The following is a 26254-nucleotide window of genomic DNA, read 5'->3' on the forward strand; positions in this document are numbered from 1 at the left end:
ACAAAACAATATCGATTCGGGAAATCCCGATTCTTAATGCGTGTGCTTTAATTCAAGGATAGCTGTATTTCGCCTTCCTGAAGATGTCGCAATCACTCGTGCTGATACAAATAAAACAAAATAAATTCCAATAAAAGCGGGAGAGGAAATAAGGATCATGGCGGAAGCTCGCGGTAGCCAATGGACCCCAGCGCCTGCAAATGTCAGATTCACCTCGCGCTAAGACTACGCGATAGCTGAGAACGAGGGATTTCACAATCTAACCAATGTTTTGGAGCCGAGATACGTAATGGTGACACGCAAGTACTTCAGTGAAAGGCATAACATGTCACTATATCCTGGGATGCACATAAGTGATGCGCGTGCGTGACCAAAATTAAAATTGCGCTCTCTCAATAAGTTTGGGTCGCTCATCTGCGTACTGACATGGTTGAAACCTTTTGATGCACAATCACTGTTTTAGACCGACTAAATGTAATACTGGAAAAGATTTCCCTTTGAACTGAATGCTGCTAAAACTACTGCTATCTCGTTTGTTCCCGGTGTTAAATGGGACCTGGGTGTAAGTTATGAAAAACGGAGTATTGGTAGCTCCGCCTTGGTTTGTTCTGTGAATGTCTGGATCTGCACTGCGCTTCAGGTCCATGTGCACTCGCAAGTGCACTTCCCAGCAACCTGCCCTAAACCATAAAGGTTGGCGTTTTAAGTTTCAAATTTGATGTTGAAAATTAATATTTACTAATTTAAAATGAAAAACAAGAATAAATACAATACCATTGTATTTTAAGTGTACTTTAAAGCAATATAAATATAGTATTATCCCACTATATTATTTTGTTTATTTTTATGTATCTCTTCAGAACCAGATAGAAAAACGTATGTGCACCCCTGACTATATTGCAAGCATATACTAAAATGTGGATTCCATGCCTGCAAAACTAGCATTGTAATTGAAGTACTAATAACTAATCGATATTGAATCGAATCGAATCGAAAATCGAATCGAATCGAAACCATAAAATCAAGAATCGAATTGAATTGCCAATTTGGTCGCAAAACCCAGCCCTAATATTTATTGCTTTTTTTCCTATTTAGTTTTATACTAAAAGAAAATGTTTCATTTGAATCGTTAAGTTTATTGTGATTGTGTTATGAACCTAATGTAATGCTTTAAAATATTGTTGTATTGTTTTCTGGCACATTTAATCATATAGCATTGCATGTGTCATTCAAAAAGCTTCATGAAATTAACTTATTTTATTTTAAAACTCAATACACAGTATGGTTCAGTAAAGCACTGTTATATATCCGTTTTTTCTCATCCCCGAAACTCAAACCGTTATTTGATGACTTAAGATGGTACATATCAATATCACGATTTTATGTTTGTATTTGGCAAGCTACAGAAATTATTTAAAGTAATTTTAAAGTTTTGCTCCTGTATGACATACCGCTTTATGGCTTCCTGAACTCTTTTTAAGTTAATTTGAATAAAAATGCTAAATGCTTAAAAATGACATAATGTTAATATATCATATGCACGTAAAAAGCAATGGATGCGTATAAATAGCAAGCCAAATACAAACATAAACTTGTACTCTAGATAGACAGTACAAGGAGATCGGGTAGAATATTAAAATAATTAAATTAATATTATAAATGTATGAGTAGTCCAATGATTCTAGGCAACCTGGAATTGTCCCCGTGCTCCATGTCCTTTCCAGGGCTGATAGTGGTGAGCTAAGCTGCCAGTACAAACGTCAATAAAAAATTTTCTTGATGATGCATAAGAAGCTATCTATGAGAACAACTAAGTTCACTTAATCGAGCAGATGAGTGGACTGTGTGGCAAACATATCTGCATTTCTTGCTTTGATTTACGTCAGAACCGACTTGCACCACCTGTTGGTGAAGCGGTCAGGCAGCAGGAAGAGATCATGGATTTGTAAGATCGGCGCTCTATTGCTTTTCCTCGGATTCCCTGATGTGAAACTTTGAATTTCAAGCCGAATTTGAACCAAAAAAGCCCTGAATTTGTGGAAGCGAATTTTTAAATCGAAATAATATGGACTGAAAATTTTCTGTCGAATATTAAAGGTTGTTTTTAAAACCAAGTTGAATTTTTTTAATGAAATTTAAAAGGTGAATTTTGATGATTTAATTTTTAGACGATGAAACGTAGTGCGAAATGTTTCAATTTGAAATATTCACAGCTTAAATGGATTTTCATGACGTCATAATGGGAGATTTAAGCAATTATACAATTTTGTTTAAAAGAGTGAGAGAATATAAAATAGTGTTAAATTGTAGAATGACAATATTGTTTTGTAAATAACAGGTGCTGATGCTAATCGAAGTCTGACTGAGATGCTTTGACGTTTTGCTTAAGCATTGAATGTGATATGAACGATCTCAGCCTTTCAAGACATTCTGGAACAACAAGTGATTTACTGTAAATGTGTTTTCTTTCTGTGATCCGGTGAAGAGCGAAACTGAAAGTGTTTGAAGGTGCAATACACAAGACTGTCACTCAAAGTGTATGGGTAAAAAAAACATGTTAAATGTGATTGATATACATGTATGTATATTGCTGTAGACTTCATCTGACTGAATAGATGAAGTGATGTTAGAGGATAAAATGTGTGTTTGATGAATCTGAGCCGCACCCAAAACCCACATCCTCCCACCTGAGATAAACACCCAAAACATGTTTAACACCACACACTCTTAAACACGATTAAATTTACGAGGCTACTTATTTTTAAGTATTATCTTAGTAGGCTACTGCTATAAGAGCAATTCGTTTTTGACAGTTTTTTTTTAAAAGCAATAAAATAAATGTCACTCACCGTTCAGGATCAAAGAACAGAAGAGCATTAAGAGATTCTTCATGTTAATGTTTCTATGATGTTCTCTCAGACTGTTTGAGATCAGTGATAGTGATGCACTGGACCAGTCTGACTGCGTCACGTGATCTCCGCAAAGGATGCTGCGCACGTCACTCAGTTTGAAGGTGTCCCGAAATAAACCCGAGACCTCAGAGAGCCACAAGGTGTCGCTAACGCGATGATTTTAAACATAACTGTGTTCAATCTAACAAAGTCTTCGACCATATGGTCTGCCTCAATGTTACCTGTTAGATTAGTATAAAGTCCAAACACAAATGTATAGAAACTCTACTAGAACGTTGGACGGTCAATATTCGTGAATAGCCTATAGGGTCCCTGGTTATGTACACTTTAATACACACGTTTCTACTGTAACTTCAATGACATTTAAAGTGAATTACATTCAGTCACAAAATTCAGGTTCATGGTGTCAACTTTAATGCACACCTTTTATATCTCTTATATTTATTACAACAAGCAATCAAATCACATGTAGATCACTCATTCATACATTATGTCAATATTTACAGCTCAATAGCATTTAAAAGGAGTGACATAGACTTATAGAGACTTCCTCACACGCATCAGAAATCGAAAAGAGGATCTTACTTATCGAGGAAGCTGCTAACTGCGCTACTACTGCAAAGTAAGTTTATAATTATATTCTATATGTCATAGTGATTTAATTCTTGTATGGTGTTCAATTTTCGGGTTAGACCTACTATGTTTACAGGTCAAGTGGACCCACAAACATCATTATTTTTTAAGTCAATAAAGCCATGACAAAAATGTGCATATTTGAAGCACGCTTGTATTGCAATAATTGCAACATGCAATTTTTAGATATTCAGACAGTATAGCCTGTGTGGTTAATATTAGTCGTTTGTCAAATATTTGTCTTGGGTAAATCAATTGAATTAAAAAGGTACAGTTAAAAAATGCTAAACATAAAAAGTACTATCAAAGAAAAATTTGTAAGGGTAAATAAATATGTTTATAATAAAATTATAAGGGACGAAAGTTTGGGTTTGAGTTTAAAATGGGTTTAAAGACATAAAAAGGAAGAGCACAGTAGTTAAAACGTCATTAAAGTTGTTAGTTTTTGATGCCGCACTGCTGTGATTGCGTCCTCGTGATTGTGTTAAACCGACAGTATTCAACACTTCACACACCGCTATTTCCTGTGACATTCAGACAAAGTTTCCTTCCGTAAATGAGAGTAAACGCCGACTTTGGGTAAAAGTATGAATGTATGCCTAAAATATTTGGGTTTTATATATATTTTATATCTTTCTATAGCCTACAGATATCACATAAAACTGTTGTAGGACATCCGGTGTATTCTGAAAGGAGTGCTTTTCTCGGCACAACAGTGATAAGTAAAACGAGAGTCCTTCATTAAAGTGGAATGAAGTACAGCAATAGTAACTAAGGCCTATTTCAAATTACAGTAACGTTAGTGTTGCTTTTATAAGAAATCGTATCTCCTGATTAAAGTCCCAGTGAAATTAAAAATGACACTTCTCATTTTTTCATGAAATATTGCAGATTGCATAGTAAATAGCTTATCAATGTGGGTTATTTTCTTTTTACAATTCATGTACCTTTATATTCTCCAGTTAAAATCTGAAAATGCACTGCCGCCCTGAAATGGCGATCCATCTCAAATGACGTGCTCTATAGACGGCTTGGGTCATCTCTTAACTCCTCCCCTTCAGCTGTCAGTCTTTATTTCAAAATCAATGCAACAGCTGTTTAACACATCCAATAAATTCGCATTGAAAAACGCAAGCCACGCCCACTAATTTTCTCCTTTGAAACTTATTTTCACACGGAAGTAAAAACTATCGAAGCTTCCGGTTCGCAGGCAATTTAATGCTACTTACCACAGTTTTGGTGATAATTCTGATTTTCCATACATCATGTCTGTGTTTAGATTCAACCATTCAATTTAAGTTGGATGTATAGGGCTGTAAAGCAATAATACCAATAAGATTCTGTGTAACAGTTGGTTTAGTCATTGGCCTAGTTCATGTTTTTTGTGATACAAACGTTGTTTCCCTTTCTGTCGGTCTCTCCACGTTGTGTCGAGAACGACAGATGGAGTTCGCCCTTGAGAAGCAATCAACTCTGACCACTATAGAAAAGGTCAATTAAATTTGGCAAATTCAATTTGCATTGCTGGTCTCCGCCCCCGGATGTCCGTGATCAAAGGAAGCCGGCATGCAGCATTCATTTACCTTTTGTTCTTCAGAGCCTTCACTCATGACTACGAACAAAACGAATTCAACTAATTCTTCTTCTACCTTGCCGGACCTACGACGTAGAGCAGCGGATCGTCCCTACCTGCAGCGACCTTCCCCTGGGAGTCTCTGTGGTTCCGGAGGTGTTAGAGATTTTTTTTGAAAAGGTCCTTTTCAGGACTGAGCATACTCCAGCGCGGCATGTCCCGCTGTTCTCTTGGTTGCCGTACTCTCATCGAGGAGTCGGATGGACACGATAGCTGCGTCGAGTGTCTGGGCGTCCAGCACACTGAGGCAGCTTTTGTTGACACATCTTGCCCGCACTGCGCCCACTCTGGGTGCCATTTTTTTCCCGGAGGAGCTGTGTAAAACTTGGAGTGGTCCAGGAGAGACACCCCCGGCTGTACCTTGCGCAGTTGAGTGACACAGAGAAAGTAAGCAACACCGTTGAGGACTGCGCTCAGCAGTTTTTGACGGTGAAGAACCAGACAGTGGCAATTAGCCACATTTTACTGCGCAGCGACTCAGCCGCCTACAGGCCTCCGAGATCCCGCGTGATGTCTGCCTCCCGGCAGCCAAGGACCCCTTCGACATCGGCTCAGGTTCCTGTGCCCCCACAGGCAGCACCCCAGAAGCGGAGGTCGAGGGGTAAACCTCCACCCCGTCAGTAACCTTCTTGCAAGAAGTGACACTGATGGGAAGACCCCAGGGAGAACAACATTGGGCCCAACCTTCACAGCCACGGCTCTGATCGGTCGGTACGGGACGGCTCCTGCCTCGTCACCAAAGCCGGATCCTTTTCAGGGCCTGGCGCCCACTTACACACAGAGTTTTTCCGTTCTGCCCACCGGGTGTAGTTGCAGCCAATCGCACACTCCACTGGACTGTGCCCGGCAACCCGACCTCACGCCCTGGCGAGGCCACCACTCTCAAACCGACAGTACCTGCAGCTGTCCCGCCAGGCAGGCAAAAAGGCGGGGCCAACCTTCCCTTCAGGGACCCCCCCGCGACACATGGTTAGCTCCGCCAGCCGATGAACCACCCCCCGTGGGAATGGTGAAGCAGACCGTCCCCTTGGTCCCCCGTCACACTCCCTGGAATCTCGAGAGCTGCCCACACTGTCTCGGTGGCTTATGAGGACGGTCCGTCTTGGTTACTCGATCCAGTTTGCCAGAGACTCTCCCAAGTTTCGGGGCATCCTCTCTCCCTATGTCAGAGGCAGGGACGGCTCCGTACTTCGGGTAGAGGTCAACACCCTTCTGGTGAAACAGGCATCGAGTTCGTCCCTCAAAACCAAGATGTTCAGTGGGTTACAGCCAGCACCATATCGTTCCCAAGAAAGACAGCCGGTTGCGCCCATAAAGTCTGCAAACCCTGAACAAAGCACCTTCGCAAGCTGCAGTTCAGGATGCTCATGCATAGACGCATCCTGACATTGATCAGGTGTCAGGATTGGTTTTGTGGCAAAAGACCTGTTCTCCCTTTCGGTCTGTCCCTGTCCCCACGGTCTTCACAAAGATCATGGAAGCCACCCTATCTCCCTGAGGTGTGCGGGTACTAAACTGTCTCAACGACTGGCTTATCTTGGCACACTCGCGAGATCTGTTATGTACACAAAGGGACCTTGTGCTCCGGCACCTAGATCGATTGGGACTACAGGTCAACCAAAAGAAGGCCAAGCTCTCCCCAGTGCAGAGCATCCTTTTTCTCGATATGGAACTCAACTCTGTCACCATGTTGGCGCGACTGTCTGCAGCACGCGCCCAGTCAGTGTAATAATAAGGCGTATCGGCATGACCGTGTTGTCTTTGCAATGTGATCATTGAAGGACAGCTGTTCATCAAATATGACTCCGAGGTTCCTGGCTGTTTTGGAAGGAGTGATTTTGGTATTGCCAAGATGGATGTTGAGATCATTTTGCACCGTAGGGTGCGCCGGAAACACAAGTAGATCAGTCTTGGCAGGGTTCAGTTGGAGGTGATGCCCTTTCATCCAAACTGAGATGTCCTTGAGGCAAGCTGTAATACGAGCTCCTACAGTGGCATCGTCTGGTTGAAACGAGATGTAGATCTGGGTGTCATCAGCATAACAGTGATACGAGAAGCCATGAGCCTGTATGAGGGGTCCCAAGGATGTCATGTAGATGGACTCTTGCGTTATCTTGAGACCCAGGCATGGATGCGTGCCCAAAAGTTCCCACTACTCCCTTCCGGGGCCAAGTGGTGAACTTGCAGGCGCTCCCCATCGGGGAGGAAGACCCAACCCCATCCATGTTGTGTCCAGTCCGAGCACTGCGCCTCCACCTGGAAGGCTGTCTCCAAGCAGAGGCTGGCGCACTGGGTCGTGGATGCCGTTACGACGGCATATCGATCTCAGAATCTCCCATGCCCATTGGCAGTGAGGGCTTATTCCACACGGGGTATAGCCACCTCCTGGGCACTGGCCAGAAGCACCTCTCTAGCAGACATCTGTAGAGGTGCGGGTTGGGCTACGACCAAACACCTCGCAAGGTTTAACTACCTTTGCGTATACCTGGTGTCAGCCCACGTCCTGCTTGGCGACATGTAGGACTGGCATCCGGGGGGGGCGTATGCCTGCGAAAGCACCTTCTCACCCTCCAGTAGGTTGGGTCAGTGGGGGGGGCGTATGCCTGCGAAAGCACCTTCCCACCCTCCAGTAGGTTGGGTCAGTGTGCTATCTACCTCTCTTCTTACCCGAACATCTGGCTAAGAACAGGTATCTCACCAACCTCCCTTCTTACCCAAACACTGGTTAAGAACAGGCATTCCATCCATCACTACGCAAGCACCCCCTGGGGGTTGGCTGGGAAGAGCAGCCTTCCCCCATAGGCCGGGATACGATATGACCTATCACAGATAGTTCTAACCGGCCTGGTGCTATCAGACGCAGTAACACCCCCCCCGTGGGCTGTTCCATCTGCTATACCCTCATGACAATGGTTCCCACACATGGTAACCCATGAGCTTCCCCATGTGGACCTCCACCTCGCGGTGAACTACCCAGTCCGCACGTTCCATGCGTTCTCCTCCAAGGACGAGACCATATATATATCTCCACCATATTCCTCCCCATGGGTAGGAGGTGGCCTCTGCAGCGCTTCTCTGATTAAGAGTTGCGCTTTTCCCGGTGTAAACCCGAGCCGGACGGCCTCTCGCCTGTAGAGACCTAAGGCCCCGTCCGTGAAAGGTTACCGGTCAGTGCTGTACCCATCATTCTCCAAGAAAGCTCTGGAACCCCCCGACCACCACATTTGAAGGTTACAAGTTTCATGAAAGATTCGAGCTGGCACGCCCAGGCTTGTTACCGTCGCTTCGCTGAGATTGTGACGCGATTCAGCGTTGTGGCGTTTTCCATAGGCAACCCCATCTGTCGTTCTCGACACAACGTAGAGAGACCGACAGAAAGGGAACGTCTTGGTTACATATGTAACCTCAGTTCCCTGATGGAGGGAACGAGACGTTGTGTCCCTTATGCCACAAACACGTATCTCATTCTGCTGCAGTCGTGAGAGGCTCTCAGGCTCTTCAGAACAAGAGGTAAATGAATGCTGCCGGCTTCCTTTTATACCGGATATCCGGGGGCGGAGCCCGGCATGCAAATTTCATTCGCCAAATTTCATTGGCCTTTTCTATAGTAGTCAGAGTTGATTGGTTCTCAAGGGCGAACCCCATCAATCGTTCTCGACACATCGTCTCGTTCCCTTCATCAGGGAACTGAGGTTACATACGTAACCAAGACGTTTCATTAGGTCTATAGTCAGTTTATGGTGTGTGGGTGAGATCAGACAGAGAACACAAGTGTACACTGAACTACTACAGTATTTACTACAGTATTTGATCTACATTATCACATCTCTCCACCATCTGACAAACATGTTGAATGTGTTCATTATGAAGAGACAGAAAAACATGCAGAAGATCAACAGCTCACTGTTATCTTTTATGAACCACATTATTGGTTTGTTATTTACACAGCAACATCATCTGAGCTCCAGAAACTGTCTGAGATGTTTTTCTTCTCGTCTTGCAGAAGTCAGTTAGTGATGGATGATGGAGCTTCTCAAGAACTCGCTGAATGATTTGAGAAAAGATGAACTTAAAGAGTTTCAGTGGCACCTGAGGAATGATTATAAGTTTCCAGCTTCTGGACTGGTGGAAGCAGATGTCTTAGATACAGTAGATAAGATGGTGGAGCGTGAGAAACAAGAAGGAGCTGTGAACATCACACTGGACATCCTGAAGAAGATAAACCAGAACCAGCTGGCTGAAGAACTAGAGAAAAAACTCAAAGTTAAGAAAGGTAAAGAAAAAGAGTTTCATCTGATGTTAAAGTTCACGAGTCTTTTATTATCTCTCCTTCATTTGACAGTTAAGCTGTTTTTTGTGATTAAAGTGAGTTCAGAAACAGACTGAAGAACATCTTAAAACAGAAACTTGAGCGCTTATTGAATGGTGATGTAGAGACAGTTCTGTATCAGTCTGAATAATGTTGAAACTGATCTTTACATGCTGGAGAACGAGACTGATGGAGCAGTGACATCTCACATACATACATCACATTATTGTTCTGTCTCATCTTCAGTCCACACAACCAGTTTCCCTCAGATCACATACAGTAGAGAATGACGACCCTCAGAGGACTCAGATCTGGATTAAACACACACATGAACCACAACTGACCCAAATCTCAGCTGAGAAATAATTTATAACTGGACCAGAACAGAACTGAAATTAATTTTCTTTCAGCAACAGTAGTGTTTCACTCAGAACTCTTGATAGAAAATCAGTTTGATTAACAAATAAATCACTGTGAGGTTGAAGCATTAAAAGGGTCATCACATGTCAGACCACATTTTCCTTGATCTTTTCACATATATAGGTGTTGGTATCCTTTAGAACCTCTGAGCAAGTGTAGTAACTTAAAACACTTACATCCTAGTCTTGTCAGTACTAAATTATGTGTTAATTTTTTATGGACTAAACGAGAATCCTGCAAACTGAAAGTAATTTATTTCATTTAAATAATACTTTGCAACCGGTAATGACCCGTTCATACGTGAGTTTTTATTTATGTATATGTCAAATCATATATAAATATTGCTGTTTCACTACACATGGTTCAAAATTGTACAAAAAAGGGTTCTTTGGCTTAAAACAAAACCACAACCATTTTTGTTGCTATATAAAACCCTTTTAGGTTTTACAGAACCTCAGTGGAACCATATCTTTATCAGAATATAGGAGGGGTTTTAATTTAGATATTTTTATTAATTCATTTTTTCTAGATTTTCTATTTCCGTTTTACCTTGTAAAAACAATAAGCAAGACATGTAAATCAAGTAATACTTTTATTTCCTATTGGTCACATCATTAAATGTCAGGCAACATTCAATATATTTGAACAAATTAATACCTTAACTGGTTAAGCAAGATTATACAGCAAGCAATGATACAGCAAGGAAATACAATGATTTTAGAAAAATGATTAATGGAAATTCAACCTGTAGAAGTAAATAATGATTGATGATATAATATTTGTGATAAATATTGAGTAGAGTATATACATTTTAACTATCCTAAATAATTGGTAAAGCAGATTCACATTAATTATTTAACAATAAAATATCTTAAATACATGAAAAAACACAAAATATACGATTAAAAACAGTCTGAAGCTTACCTGTGGGGTGTCAGTCTGCAGGCACCTCAGTAGGACTGTTAAATCAAGACATTGATTCAGGACAAACAACCAATCAGGAGGCAGCTTCTAAATGACTTGATTTAATTTAAACCAAAAAAGGCAGGAATAAAGAAACCTTTCCCAATACAAAGAACCATTTCAGGTAAGAAGGGTTTCTTCAGAAGACATGCTTCTAAATAATACATTTACCATCATTAAACCTTTTATGAACCATATTTGTTTAGAGTGTACTGTATAGGCTCAAACACAAAGTATTAAATCATTTCAAGCTCAAAAGCTTTTAAAGAGAATGCAGTCTTACTCAAAGCATGATGGGAAGGGAAATCCCTCTCATTGAGTAAATGAACAGTAATGCTGACACAGTAATGTAATGTCTTAAATGATTTAATCTTCTTGTTGTTTTGCTTTACAGGTGCAGTTGACAGTAAAGCTGTTGATGTAGATTACAGTGACTTCAGCAACAAACTGAAGAAGTTATTAAAACAGGATTATGAGAAAATATTGGATGGTAATTCACACCAGAATACATACTTGACTGATATCTACACTGATCTCTACATAGTGAAGAATCACACTGGTGGTGTAGTGAATGAACATGAAGTGAGACAGATTGAATCAAACAGAACTGCTGCTGAGGACACGTCAGTCATGTGTAATGACATATTTAAAGTCCAGCGTGATACAGGTCGACAAAACAGAAAAGTGCTGACGCTGGGCATTGCAGGTGTGGGTAAAACTGTCTCTGTCAGTAAATTCATCCTTGACTGGGCTGAAGGAAAAGAAAATCAGGAAATCATCTTTATTTTTCCTCTGGCCTTCCGTGAACTGAATCTGATTTCAGTGAACCGCAGTCTAATGGGATTGATTAATAAAAAGTTCTTTGGTTCTGAAAATCAACTGTCCTCACTGCCTAAAGAAGAAGGTAAAGTGATGTTCATCTTTGATGGTCTGGACGAGTGTCGCTTCTCTTTGAGCTTTAAGAACAGTGAGGGATTTACAGATGTTACTAAAGAAACTACAGTGGATGTCATAATAACAAACCTGATCGAGAAAAATCTGATTCCCTCTGCTCTCATCTGGATCACCTCCAGACCAGCAGCAGCCCATCTGATACCTCCAGAACACATTGATCAGGTGACAGAGATCAGAGGATTCAACGATGAGCAGAAGGAGAAATACTTCACCAGAAACAGCAAACCTGAGAAAATGTCAGAGAGAATCATCTCACACATCAAGAGATCCAGAAGTCTGCACATCATGTGTCATATTCCCGTCTTCTGCTGGATCTGTCTCAGTGTTCTCCAGCCTCTGATGATGACTCAAGAGAATCTGCAAAGTATTCCTACAACTCTCACAGGGATGTACATCTACTTCTTACTCTCCCAGATGAAACAGATGAAAGCAAAAAAACAAAGTGACAATCTCCCTCAGTCTTTTGAAGATGTTGTTCTGAAGCTCGGGAAACTGGCCTTCACACAGCTTCAGAAAGGAAATCTGATTTTCTATAAAGAAGATCTTGAGGAATGTGAGCTGTATGTCGATGATGGTATAGTTTTCTCTGGGTTATGCACTCAGATGTTTCAGGCAGAAAAGCCAGTTTCTGGGAGAAAGGTCTTCAGTTTTGTACATCTCAGTGTTCAGGAATTCCTCGCTGCTCTTTACGTGCTTTTCATTTACAAAAACAGAAAAACAAACCCATTCCCTCTCACTCTTGGAGACAAAATAAAGAGGACATTCAAGAAAAATTCACTGGTTGACCTTCATAAGACTGGAATTAAAAATGCTCTTCAGAGTAAGAACGGACACCTGGATCTTCTCCTGCGGTTCCTCATGGGTCTCTCTCTGGAGTCAAATCAGAATGAGCTGAAAGATCTTCTGCCCTCACTGAACATCACAGCAGAAGACATGAGACAGACTTGTAAATATATCAAACAGAAAATTAAGAATGAAGAATCATCAGAGAAGACCATCAATCTCTTCCACTGTCTGAATGAACTGGGAGATGATTCACTGATCACAGAAATCCAGAAGTATCTGAATTCAGAAGGTCTTTCAGCACGTAAGCTCTCTTCTGGTCAGTGGTCTGCTCTGGTGTTTGTGCTGCTGATGTCTGAAGAGACTCAAGAGATGTTTGAGATGCAGAAATACAGAAGATCTGATGAAGCAGTGATTCGACTTCTGCCAGTGATCAGAAACACCAGAAGAGCTCTGTAAGATTCATCTCTACATTCATTCATATCAACACAACACTGACACACTTGAGTAATCTGATATAATGCAACTTTACATCAAACAACATGTATTAATGTAAAACATGATATTTCTAAACCTGGACAATGTTTTTAACCTAAATGTTTGAATTAAATGTAGGTTGTGCATCAAATATTATAATAAAAGTTATATTAGTTTGTCTGTAGATTGACAGCAGCGGGTAGTTTTTGTCACTGAATTGATTGTTTAAATGAAGTTATCAGAATATATGAACAATCTCAATATAAACACAAAAAAGTATTTGTGTTCAATTATTATTTGTAAACACATGTGAGGCTTTTAGCTTTACTGCCGCTGTTTGTTCAGATGATTTGTGTGTTTTATGTATTTGTTTTCTATAAAAGCACTAAGTGTTTCATTTGAATGTGTTGTTTGTGTTTTTCCTGCACACAGTCTTCAGAACTGTAATCTGACTGAAGAGTGTTGTGAAAGATTGTCTTCATGTCTACAATCATCAACGTCTCTGAGAGAGCTGGACCTGAGTAACAATGATCTGAAGGATTCAGGAGTGAAGCTGATCTCTGATGCTCTCAAGACTCACAACTGTCAACTACACACACTGAGGTCAGACACTTTACTAACATATTTTAACATGTTTTTGTAATGTTTTTTTTTCTTTAACACAATACAGCTCAAATAATCTCTATTAATACATGTGTCAGGTTCTTAGAGGTCATAAAGTATCTGGCCCACACCACGTCTCAATCAAGTCACTCAATAAAACGTAATGGTGATTAATGCCTCTGCAACACTAGAAATATTTATTTTCTGTGGAAAATGTGAGTCGGGCTTCATGGCAAGCTGCGGCAACGGGCATTTAATATGGTGATGACACATAAAGCCACAAACAAATCTAAACAATCGCCTTGTCTATAAAATGTTCTGATGCAGAGATATATGTCTGGCTAAACGGTTGCTAGGCTAAGCATGCTGGTTGCTACGGGTGTGGCTTGGTATATGCCAATTGGTGACACTCTAAGCTATGAGTGAAACGCACCAACACCCGGGTCTCTATGAAGTTCTGATGCAGACATATAATGGACATAATAACTTGTTAAATGGTTGCGAAGTTATCATGTTTTGTTGCTATGGGTGTGGCTTCGTAGCTTAATGATGTGTCTTGATACTGATTGGTTGCCTGAGTGAAACGAGCCCACCCTCTTGTCTCCAAGTGGTTGTACTGCAAAGTTATTCAACAAAAGAGATTTATAATGCCTTATATGGGCATGTTTCCTGTCCTATGTCAATGGGGAATTTTGTGAGTTGTGAGTGATATTCTAACAGAGTCTGATAGTGTCTTCAAATGTGGTGACCCGCATGTTTCAACACAATTCTCACTCTGAGCTACGACCCTTCAAAGTTTGGCATCAATGTTAAGTCAATGTGATTTTTTGGGTGTTTTTTTCCCCCCTATAGAAGCCCGATCACTTGTAAAAGTCCCATCACGTCTCTCCTCAGTAAACACACCATTTGAGCCTCATTCAGGGGTCACGAGCGGATGAGTTACACCACACAAATAAACACAAGAAGAACAACAAGAGTGTCGCTTTACTACACAAACACCCCCAAAAAATGAGAGTCTGTGTCATAAACTAGATGTTCAAACTAACATTTGTGACTTTTGTGTCATTTTTTTTTGTGTTTAGATTTTCGTTGTGTAATGTGACTGAAGAGTGTTGTGTAAGTTTGTCTTCATGTCTACAATCATCATCGTCTCTGAGAGAGCTGGACCTGAGTAACAATGATCTGAAGGATTCAGGAGTGAAGCTGATCTCTGATGCTCTCAAGACTCACAACTGTCAACTACAAACACTGAGGTCAGACACTTTCACTGAAAATACAAAAAAATAATACATGAGAGAGTCTGTCATACACTAGATATGTTTTACAAACTGACTTTTGTGTCTTTTGTGTCATTTTGTTTTGGTTGTGTTTAGATTGTCGTTGTGTAATGTGACTGAAGAGTGTTGTGTAAGTTTGTCTTCATGTCTACAATCATCAACGTCTCTGAGAGAGCTGGACCTGAGTAACAATGATCTGAAGGATTCAGGAGTGAAGCTGATCTCTGATGCTCTCAAGACTCACAACTGTCAACTACACACACTGAGGTCAGACACTTTACTAACATCATTTAACGTGATTTTGATTTTTTTATCTTTAACACAATACAGGTAAAGTAAGCTCTATGAATACATTTATAATGAAGTGTCAGGTTCTTAGAGGCCATAAAACATCTGGCCCACACCACGTCTCAATCAGGTCAAGTATAAAAGACCACCCACTGGCCCAACAACGGAATCCAATGGTGTGGTTGAAGGGATCTCGTGTTCTGCTTCTCCTCAGCGATTTCTACATGAAGTTATTCAAGAACTGTTACAATTTAGTCAATTTATATGACACTGTGGTTAAGACCGATCTGACTCCAATTTAATACTATAAAATAACTTATATGTCATTTCAAATGTATCTGTTGATCACAGTTAACTTATCTATAAATCTCCATACTTTAATATTTATTATTTATAGTTATTCTTTCGATTGGGACCTGCAGTCGCACAGAGTCTCACGCCGGCCGGGTTCATGGATCTCACAGACACAAAACGGTCAGTTCCGATCTAGTCAGAGGTTGCCTGGTAAACTAATATCATATCGCGATATGCTTGCTCAGAAACATAACAATAGTTCTTTTGGTCACGATCATGCAACTTGCTAGGCCAGATGATAGGTGGAAAGTCTGTAACATGTGAGCTTTAGTAATGCCCCATTTATAATAAAAAGTCTAGTATAAACTAGTCGATCCAATCCTGACACATCGATTTTGCGTTAACAGAACAGTTTCCTTTCAATCTATTTGTAATAACAGACTTTGAAGAATTTAGATAATATCAACAATAACAATTTATTATACCAGGCAGGCACAACATTAATTAAAACCATAGAATGAATATACAAAGAAATTATTAATTTACTATGCAAAGATCATCAACATAGTATAAGAATAAAATAAAACCACAAAGTTTATCATACCTGGTAAAATTGAGACACACAGCTGCAGTGTGGGAAGGTCTGGTTACAGACGCTTCCCTGAGTCTTTTGCCAAAGCACCTTATATACCCAAGAATGACGGATTCAATGTTCATTGTGAAAGAATCATGAATACAATGGTCATTGTGAAATTTAGTTTAACTCGTGGCTGACGAGATCTTCAAATGGGATGCCAATTTTTCTGTGAACAGGGTTCCCCGATAAAGCCAATCCTCTTAGAGGAGTTCAGGTAATGTCCTAAATTAAAAAAGCTCTAATACACTCTTTGTTAGGTTTGAAGGAACTATAGATCCTTTTACCCATCACACCAAGACCTTTAAAACATTACCAAACATGATGATCAAATCTTCATAACATGACAAAACATTATAAACACAATATGGAATGTGTAAGCACTTTTCCAATGATCAAGGCTTGAATAGATGAAGGAGATGAGAGTGGTGTGATAAGAAGGGAAACAATACACATTGTGAAAAGCGCTATATAAATAAACTTGAAAGGGTTCAGTTCATGGACATCAACACCTGATGAGAGGAAAGGATATCATTCCTCAGGATCTAGCAACAAATGGGGTTTGATTGTTTTGTGTCCTAGCATCAAAAACAACCTTAGTTCGTAGCACCTTTCCAGCTGCCTTACACAAGCTAAACCGTCACTTTCCCAGAAGAAGTAGCTGGAATATAGGAATACTTAATGAAAAGAAGTGAGTTCTAGACCTTAGAAAGTAAAGCAGTAAAAGAGGTCTTATAGAGTCCAGCCGCTCCCACAGAGGTGTCAGTGACTCAGAGAACACCATCAGCTTTAACAGCTCATCTCAGTCTGAAATAGAGAAACTGAAATGATTTGAGACTGTCACTGAAAATATCTTTCAGGGTATAATGAGCACAATCACCTCAGGCTTTAAAACACAAGGTTTTATTACTGCAGGGATCAAGGGAGGAAGACTTTTGGATTTGTGTTTCTCTGCATCTGTAAGACACATTAAAGCTGATTTATTACAATTAATTGTGAACCAAAAATGTTGAAAAGATTGAAGCATTCAGGAAGAGACACAGAAATATTATAAACAGAGCAAATTCTTGTCATCATAAAGAGAGATTTGACGTGAGGTAGTGACAGAAATAATGGGTTGTATAGTTGATGACGGCTTCAGCCAATGACTCCACTGACAGAATGAAAAGCAAAGGCCATAGAGGACGACCATGACGGATATCACGATCAAGAGCGAAACATGACCACACTGAAGAGCCAGTGAGAATGTGAGCTATAGAGTGTTTCAACCATTCTGATAAATCTTCTCAATGAGTGCTGAGACTATATCCCAGATGACAGAAATGATTTCAGGGGGATTCCCTCATTGTCTGGACCTTTGTTCTTTGGCATCGAGTCCCGGACCAGTTTCACTTAATCAAGGGACAATTGAGCATCTCCTGATAGTGTTCATCAAGTTTAGGAAGAGGAAACTGCTGAAGGACAGATAGATGGAAGTGTTCAGAAGAACTTTTAAAGCTCTGATTTATATCTCAGGGTTGGGTGCAGAAAACACCGTCTCTCTTTACAACATGTATGTTTGCTCTAGATTTCATCTGTTTGATCCATTATGCTAATCCTTTACTTGACCTCTGACCAATGAAATCATGAGATTGCCTCGTGTGATGTTGAATGAATTCAGCTCTGTGTTGATGGATCCAACTATAGATATGACTCGCAGATCTTATAGATGCAAAGAGGCCAGTTTCACTAGATGGGACTAAATCTGTACTTAAATATCAACTCTGTTGTGAGTTAATACTTCAAATCAACCACAAGGTAGATACAGAAGTGAAGAACAACAGCGTGACACCAAGTGATGTGAATAAATTGAAAATAATTCAGTGAATAATCTCAGGTGTGCTTCAATCCTCAGTTTAGCTTCGTCTGACTAGAAACAGATTCAATATGTATTATTATACCACACAAGAATGAGCTTTCAAAAAATTGTCTCGTGACGTTATCATGAACCTTGAGATGGAGACACAATACAGCACCCAACATAAGGACAAAATGTGACAAATAATAAGAATAAGAGTGAATTATAACATGATCAAATAAATGAATGAATATAAAGTGTATGATAAAAGAAATGTCCTAAACGCATACAACTTAGTAAATATATAATGGTATTAATGATCAATGAAATGAAATAAGAAGCAAATGTATGTTTCTGATCAGATCTATGGGTGTAAAAATCTGATCTTTAGCTCAGATTTAAGTGCAGGTCATTTTTCTCTCTTTGTTTGATAGAAAGTGTTTTTAAGGTCCTGTTCCAACTCCTGAACTCGTCTCTTTAGCTCATTTCTTTGGCCGCTCATAGATTTCTAAGGAAAAGAAGTAAAAAAACACACATTTGCCTCTAATAGAATATTTTGTTACATCCCATAAGGACGGAGGATTATTTATCAAGTGAATAAACTCGACTAGAGAAGAACGCAGCTGTGATCAAAGTTCTTGATTGTGGAGTAAAGATCGATTAAATCTCTAACAGATTCATTTAGAAACGAAACAGTGTTATGTGTTGTTCAGAGTAACACAACAATTCTGCTTTGTTTAGAATGATTTGAATCATTGAAATAGTGAGAAAACAGTCATTGCTTACAATATGACAATGAAATCTAATAATAGTTTCTTGTTAATTGAATTGTAGAACATCATTCACTTTTACAATTGTGATGATATTAGGAATCATTGATATTAGGTGTCATTCTACATTTCTTTTTGCGTCCTTAAAAGGCAAAACATAAGGAGACGGCGCTTAAAATGGTGATTAATGGAGAAAATCTTCAACGCTAGAAATGTATATTTTCTGAGAAAAATGTGATTTGTGGTTCTTGGCAAACAGCGGCACTGGGCATTCACTGAGGTGAAGACTAACCAATCGCAGTGTCTGTAAAATGTTCTGATGCAGAGATATACATCTGGCTAAACGGATGCTAGGTTAACCTGTTTGGTTGCTATGGGTGTGGCTTAGCATCTGCCAGTTGATGACACTCTAAGCTATGAATGAAACGAACCAACCCACATGTCTTTACGATGCAGAGATATAGGTATTGAAAAAGTCTAGTATATGACACGCTTAGCTATGAGTGAAATGAACCAGCCCCCATGTTTCTACGATGTGCTGATGCAAAGATATAGGTATTGTTAGTGGTTGCTAGGTTAACCTGTTTGGTTGATATGGGCGTGGCTTAGCATCTGCAATGCTAGAATATGACACTATTAGCTATGAGTGAAACGAACCAACCCCCATGTCTTTACGATGTGCTGATGCAGAGATATAGGTTTTGTTAAATGGTTGCTAGGTTAACCTGTTTGGTTGTCATGGGCGTGGCTTAGCATCTGCAATGCTAGTATATGACACTATTAGCTATGAGTGAAACGAACCAACCCCCATGTCTCTACGATGTGCTGATGCAGAGATATAGGTATTGTTAAATGGTTGCTAGGTTAACCTGTTTGGTTGCTATGGGTGTGACTTAGCATCTGCAATGCTAGTATATGACACTATTAGCTATGACGGAGAAGCAGTTTGTTGCAGTTTGAGAATCATCTGAAAGTCGTAAGTTTAATTGATTATTGTGAGTGTGTTTTATTGAATCTAACGCAGTTTCGTTTCCATTGTGTGCGTCCGGTGAGTCACGCTGAGTCACGTGTTAACAGTTGCGTTTAATTGGCGTGTTATTTGGAGTTTTTGGAAGGCGTGTCCTGCTAAATTCAAGTGCTAGACTAAAACGGGTATATAAGTAAGACTATCCACCGCGTGCTGCGGTCGCGTGCAGCCCTCATCGCGTGAAGACCGAAGAGAGTTAAGACCATCGACTCTACCTGCGCGACTAATGACCGAAGAGAGTTAAGACCATCGACTCTACCTGCGCGACTAATGACCGAAGAGAGTAAAGACCATCGACTCTACCTGCGCGACTCCACCGAGCAAGGACACCGACAAGGCACTTGAGTATTACTGTTTGCACTTCGACTATTGCACTTATCTATTATCTTTATTTGTCTTGTACATTCCTTCCTTTTTTACTATGTGTTTCCAAATCCACACTGTCATTACATCTCGTACACAAACGGTTACTCGCAGAAGGCCACGCATGGCTAATGCTAACAACCTGCGTACTCTTTCAACATCCAGCACTACCTCTATTACCTTTCCTATTGGTTTATGGAACTGCCAATCCGCTGTAAACAAGGCAGATTTCATCACAGCTATTGCAAAACATTCTGGTCTTTCTCTTTTAGCACTTACTGAAACCTGGATCAAACCCGAGGACACTGCCACACCGGCTGCACTCTCCAATAATTGCACTTTCTCCCACAGCCCACGCATATCAGGGAGGGGCGGAGGAACCGGTCTACTTATTCCTAACGACTGGAAATTTAAACAGCTTGCACCCTCATGCAACAACACCGCCTTTGAGTTTCATGCTGTCACTGTCATCTACCCTGTTAAAACGCATGTTGTAGTTATATATCGTCCCCCAGGGCACCTTGGACTCTTCTTGGAGGAATTGGACACACTTCTGTCATCATTCCCCGAGGATGGTACTCCTCTGGTGGTACTTGGAGACTTCAACATCCACCTGGAAAAACCACAGGCTGCTGACTTCAACAACCTGACTGCATCGTTTGACCTCAAGCGAGTCCCCACTTCAGCAACCCATAAATCTGGTAATCAACTTGACCTCAATTACACACGCAATTGCTTCACCCATCACTCCCAGGTAACCCCACTGCACACGTCAGATCATTTCCTCATAACTCTTGATCTCGGCTTAACTTCTCCAGACACACATGATTCCCCACTGGTCACATTCCGACGCAACCTACGATCACTCTCTCCCTCCCGCTTATCCTCTGCAGTCTCTGCTACTCTCCCACCCGCTAAACAGTTCTCTCTCCTTGATGCTAACACTGCCACCAACACCCTTTGCTCCACACTAACCTCCTGCTTAGACATCTTATGCCCTCTTAGATCTAGACCATCTCGTGCATCTCCTTCTGCCCCCTGGTTATCTGATGTCTCCTCTGCGAAAACCCAATACTACCACACTAAAATCAACAACTCTCCTGACCCTCGTACTCTCTTTAAAACCTTTTCTGCTCTCCTCTGCCCGCCTTCCCCCTCACCTCCATCAGACTTATCAGCTGACGATTTCGCATCGTTCTTTGTAAAGAAAACGAGCACCATCAGCAATCAATTCTCTGCGCCACCGCCTCTTGACCACAGTCAATCCCCTGACACATGTTTGTTCCCCTCGTTCTCTCTCCTATCTGAAGAGGAAGTTTCCAAGGTAATTTCTTCCAAACACCCGACTACCTGCCCTCTAGATCACATCCCCACTCATCTCCTCCAGGCCATCTCTCCATCGGTTGTTCCCTTTCTGACTCACATTATCAACTCGTCTCTCACCACTGGCACATTTCCTACACTCTTCAAAGAGGCCCGTATTACCCCACTACTAAAGAAGCCTACTCTTAATCCTGCACTGTTAGAAAACTATAGACCGGTATACCTACTCACCTTCGCTGCTAAAACTCTAGAACGTGTTGTTTGTAACCAGCTCTCATCTTTCCTCACCCAGAACAACCTCCTGGACAGCAACCAGTCTGGGTTCAAGAGCGGTCATTCCACTGAGACTGCGCTGCTCTCTGTTATTGAAGCCCTGAGACTGGAAAGAGTCTCCTCTAACTCATCTCTTCTTATCCTACTGGATCTATCTGCCGCCTTTGACACCGTTAACCATCACATCCTCCTGTCCACCCTCAAGGCGATGGGGGTCTCTGGAATGGTGCTACAACTTACCTCTCCGGTAGGTCTTTTAGAGTATCTTGGAGAGGTGAGGTGTCGGAGTCCCATCATCTCGACACAGGTGTGCCTCAGGGCTCAGTGCTTGGTCCGTTGCTATTCTCTGTATACATGACATCCCTTGGCTCTGTCATTAGGAAACATGGCTTTTCCTATCACTGCTATGCGGATGATACACAACTCTACATGTCTTTTCGCCCTGACGATCCGACTGTCTCTGCACGCATCTCAGCTTGCCTAGCCGACATCTCGCTCTGGATGAACGCCCATCACCTGCAGCTGAACCTTCCAAAAACAGAACTGCTTGTAATCCCGGCTGTCTCGAAGACTCATCACAACCTTTCCATTCAACTGGGCTCATCAACCATCACACCTTCCAGAAAAGCAAGAAACCTGGGAGTGGTGATCGATGATCAGCTCAACTTCACAGATCAAGTTGCCGGCACCGCCCGGTCCTGTAGATTCATCCTCTACAATATCAGAAAAATTAGACCCTTCCTTTCAGAGCATGCTACACAAATCCTTGTCCAGGCTCTTGTCCTGGCCAGACTGGACTACTGCAATGCACTACTGGGAGGACTTCCAGCTTGCACAACCAAACCTCTACAGATGATCCAGAATGCTGCGGCAAGAGTTATCTTTAATGAACCAAAGAGAGCACACGTCACTCCTCTACTCATTAAGCTACATTGGCTTCCCGTAGTCGCTCGCATCAAATTCAAGACTCTGCTCCTGGCCTACAAGACCACTACTGGTTCGGCACCACCTTATCTTAAATCGCTAATGCAGACATATGTACCCGCCAGATCCCTACGCTCTGCAAAGGAACGACGTCTTGTGGTGCCATCCCATAAAGGTAAAAAATCTCTCTCGCGCACCTTCTCCGGATCTGTTCCACCTATGTGGAATGATCTGCCCACTGCTACAAGATCTGCAGATTCTGTAGCCATCTTTAAGAAACGCCTGAAAACACATCTCTTCCGCCAACATCTGACTGATCTGTTCTGACTCTTTTCTTCTCTACTCTACTCTAAAAAAAAATGAATGAATGAATGGTTCCGTATACTGTGTTAGGCTATATGAGACTAGTCTTCTTTTTGATTGCACTTATGCTTTTGTTGTACTTATGATGTCCTAATTGCTTCCATTACGTACCCCCATTGTAAGTCGCTTTGGATAAAAGCGTCTGCTAAATGACTAAATGTAAATGTAAATTAGCTATGAGTGAAACGAAGAAACCCATGTCTCTACGATGTGCTGATGCAGATATATAGGTATTGCAAGATGGTTGCTAGGCTAAACTGTTTGGTTGCTATGGGAGTGGCTTAGCATCTGCAATGCTAGTATATGACACTCTTAGCTATGAGTGAATCAAACCAACCCCCATGTCTCTACGATGTGCTGATCCAGACATATAGGTATTGCAAGATGGTTGCTAGGCTAAGCTGTTTGGTTGCTATGGGCGTGGCTTAGCATCTGCATGTTGATGACACTCTAAGCTATGAATGAAACGAACCAACCCCCATGTCTCTACGATGTTTTGATGCAGAGATATAGGTATTGCAAGATGGTTGCTAGGCTAACCTGTTTGGTTGCTATGGGCGTGGCTTAGTATAATGTTATGTCTATGATACTGATTGGTTGCCTCAGTGAAATGAGCCCACCCCCTCGTCTCTAAGTGATTGCACTGCAAAGTTATTCAACATAAGAGATTTATAATGCTTATATATACACTAGATGTTCTTTACAAACTGACTTTTGTGTCTTTTGTGTTTTGTTTGTGTTTAGATTGTCGTGGTGTAATGTGACTGAAGAGTGTTGTGTAAGTTTGTCTTCATGTCTACAATCATCAACGTCTCTGAGAGAGCTGGACCTGAGTAACAATGATCTGAAGGATTCAGGAGTGAAGCTGATCTCTGATGCTCTCAAGACTCACAACTGTCAACTACACACACTGAGGTGTTTCTCTCTACACACTGATCTCACAAAAGAAAAGTGAAGAGTGTGTTGACATGTTGATGTGTGTGTTTGTAGGTTATCAGGTTGTATGGTGACAGATGAAGGTTGTTGTTCTTTGGCTTCAGCTCTGAGTTCACAGTCGTCACACCTGAGAGAGCTGGATCTGAGCTACAATCACCCACAACACACAACACTTCAGCTGCTCTCTCACACACTCAATGATCCAAACTACACAATCAAGTATGACACACAACATACACATGATTCACACACACCAGAGCAATGTCACATCATGTTTCTGTCTTTTATGTGTGTGTGTTTGTGTAGTGTGAGTCATGGAGGAGAGACAAGAATTAGAGCAGGACTACACAAATGTAAGTTTACACACACAGACACGCACACACACAGACCCATTAGCAAACACAGATTCATTTAGTGATTGTTGTGTTGTTGTGTTATAAATGTGTCTTCTTGTGTTCAGATGTTTGTGATCTCACACTGGATCTAAACACAACACACACTGAACTCAAAGTGTCTGAAGAGAACAGAAAGATCACACGTGTGAGAGAGCGTCAGTCGTATCCTGATCATCCAGACAGATTTGATGTGTGTCCTCAGGTGTTGTGTAGAGAGAGTCTGACTGGATGGTGTTACTGGGAGACTGAATGGAGCGGATCATTTGTTCATATATCAGTGTCATATAAAAGCATTGAGAGGAAAGGAGAGAGTTATGATTGTGTGTTTGGATTCAATGTAAAATCATGGAGTCTGTTCTGCTCTGATGACACATTCACTGCAGTTCACAATAATAAACAAACACACATTAGTGTTTCTCCAGGTGTGTGTAAGAGAGTAGGTGTGTATGTGGACCAGTCGGTCGGCACTCTGTCCTTCTACAGCGTCTCTGACACACACACACTCACACACTTACACACATACTACACAACATTCACTGAGCCTCTCTGTGCTGGATTTGGTGTTTATGAATGTAACTCCTCAGTGTGTCTGTGTGACATAAACAGCCTCTATAGAGCCTCCTGTTAAACACAAGAGAGACACACAAAACCACATGAGTAATTACACAAATACTGTTAAATCTTTCTCTTCTGCTTTCTTTCATCTGTACATTATGATCTGTGTGCGTGTGTGTGTGTGTGTGTATATGTGAGAAATCAAAGAAATCACAATAACTGTCAATAATGAGTAAATATATATATATATATATAGATTGTCACGTCAGACTCTTAGTCACTAGTTTGTTTCCATTAGAGACAAAAGTTTTTGTGTGAGTGGAGGAAGATTTTCTTTGCAGTTGCTTGTTTCTTGTCACTGATGTGAAAGTTCTCATGAACAAGAGAAGATTCATGTTGTGTAAATCATGCATTGGTGCAGATGAACTCTTTTGTTCTCTTTTACTCTGTTTATATATGATCATATATGACACACGTGAACTCTGTTGTGCTCTTTTACTCTGTTTATATATGATCACATATGACACACATGAACTCTGTTGTGCTCTTTTACTCTGTTTATATATGATCATATATGACACACATGAACTATGTTGTGCTCTTTTACTGTGTTTATATATGATCATATATGACACACATGAACTCTGTTGTGCTCTTTTACTCTGTTTATATATGATCATATATGACACATGTGAACTCTGTTGTGTTCTTTTACTCTGTTTATATATGATCACATATGACACACCTGAACTCTGTTGTGCTCTTTTACTCTGTTTATATATGATCATATATGACACACGTGAACTCTGTTGTGCTCTTTTACTCTGTTTATATATGATCATATATGACACACATGAACTCTGTTGTGCTCTTTTACTCTGTTTATATATGATCATATATGACACACATGAACTCTGTTGTGTTCTTTTACTCTGTTTATATATGATCACATATGACACACCTGAACTCTGTTGTGCTCTTTTACTCTGTTTATATATGATCACATATGACACACGTGAACTCTGTTGTGCTCTTTTACACTGTTTATATATGATCATATATGACACACATGAACTCTGTTGTGCTCTTTGACTCTGTTTATATATGATCATATATGACACACATGAACTCTGTTGTGCTCTTTTACTCTGTTTATATATGATCATATATGATACACATGAACTCTGTTGTGTTCTTTTACTCTGTTTATATATGATCATATATGACACACATGAACTCTGTTGTGCTCTTTGACTCTGTTTATATATGATCATATATGACACACATGAACTCTGTTGTGCTCTTTTA

General features: G+C 40.8%; 2 protein-coding genes across 3 annotated transcripts; both read left to right on the forward strand.

Moving 5' to 3' along the window:
• Positions 1-3501: 3501 nt before the first annotated feature.
• LOC130430414 (NACHT, LRR and PYD domains-containing protein 3-like) lies at positions 3502-25285 on the forward strand. Its single transcript, XM_056759521.1, has 7 exons — positions 3502-3534; positions 9182-9451; positions 11265-13062; positions 13517-13687; positions 24051-24215; positions 24303-24349; positions 24457-25285. The coding sequence occupies exons 2-7, from the start codon at positions 9199-9201 to the stop codon at positions 25017-25019; spliced, it is 2997 nt and encodes a 998-aa protein (XP_056615499.1). The 5' UTR covers positions 3502-3534; positions 9182-9198; the 3' UTR covers positions 25020-25285.
• LOC130430412 (uncharacterized) lies at positions 19243-23944 on the forward strand. 2 transcript variants are annotated; one of them, XM_056759519.1, is made up of 2 exons: positions 19243-20878; positions 23805-23944. In XM_056759519.1, the coding sequence occupies exons 1-2, from the start codon at positions 20236-20238 to the stop codon at positions 23822-23824; spliced, it is 663 nt and encodes a 220-aa protein (XP_056615497.1). In that variant the 5' UTR covers positions 19243-20235; the 3' UTR covers positions 23825-23944. The 2 variants fall into 2 exon arrangements, with proteins under 2 accessions (XP_056615497.1, XP_056615496.1); XM_056759518.1 differs by lacking the exon at positions 23805-23944 and adding an exon at positions 21793-21877.
• Positions 25286-26254: the final 969 nt, after the last annotated feature.

Source organism: Triplophysa dalaica, chromosome 10, assembly GCF_015846415.1.
Source record: "Triplophysa dalaica isolate WHDGS20190420 chromosome 10, ASM1584641v1, whole genome shotgun sequence".
Taxonomy (NCBI): Eukaryota; Metazoa; Chordata; class Actinopteri; order Cypriniformes; family Nemacheilidae; genus Triplophysa; species Triplophysa dalaica.

Excerpts from the sequence above, each read along its gene's own strand:
- LOC130430414 (XM_056759521.1), top strand. The coding sequence starts at position 9,199 with ATGATGGAGCTTCTCAAGAACTCGCTGAATGATTTGAGAAAAGATGAA. Across the intron at positions 9,452-11,264 it reads AAAACTCAAAGTTAAGAAAG|GTGCAGTTGACAGTAAAGCT; the intron begins GTAAAGAAAAAG and ends TTTGCTTTACAG. Across the intron at positions 13,688-24,050 it reads TGTCAACTACACACACTGAG|GTTATCAGGTTGTATGGTGA; the intron begins GTCAGACACTTT and ends GTGTGTTTGTAG.
- LOC130430412 (XM_056759518.1), top strand. The coding sequence starts at position 20,236 with ATGTGTTTCCAAATCCACACTGTCATTACATCTCGTACACAAACGGTT. Across the intron at positions 20,879-21,792 it reads TTCAGCAACCCATAAATCTG|AACAACCTCCTGGACAGCAA; the intron begins GTAATCAACTTG and ends TTCCTCACCCAG.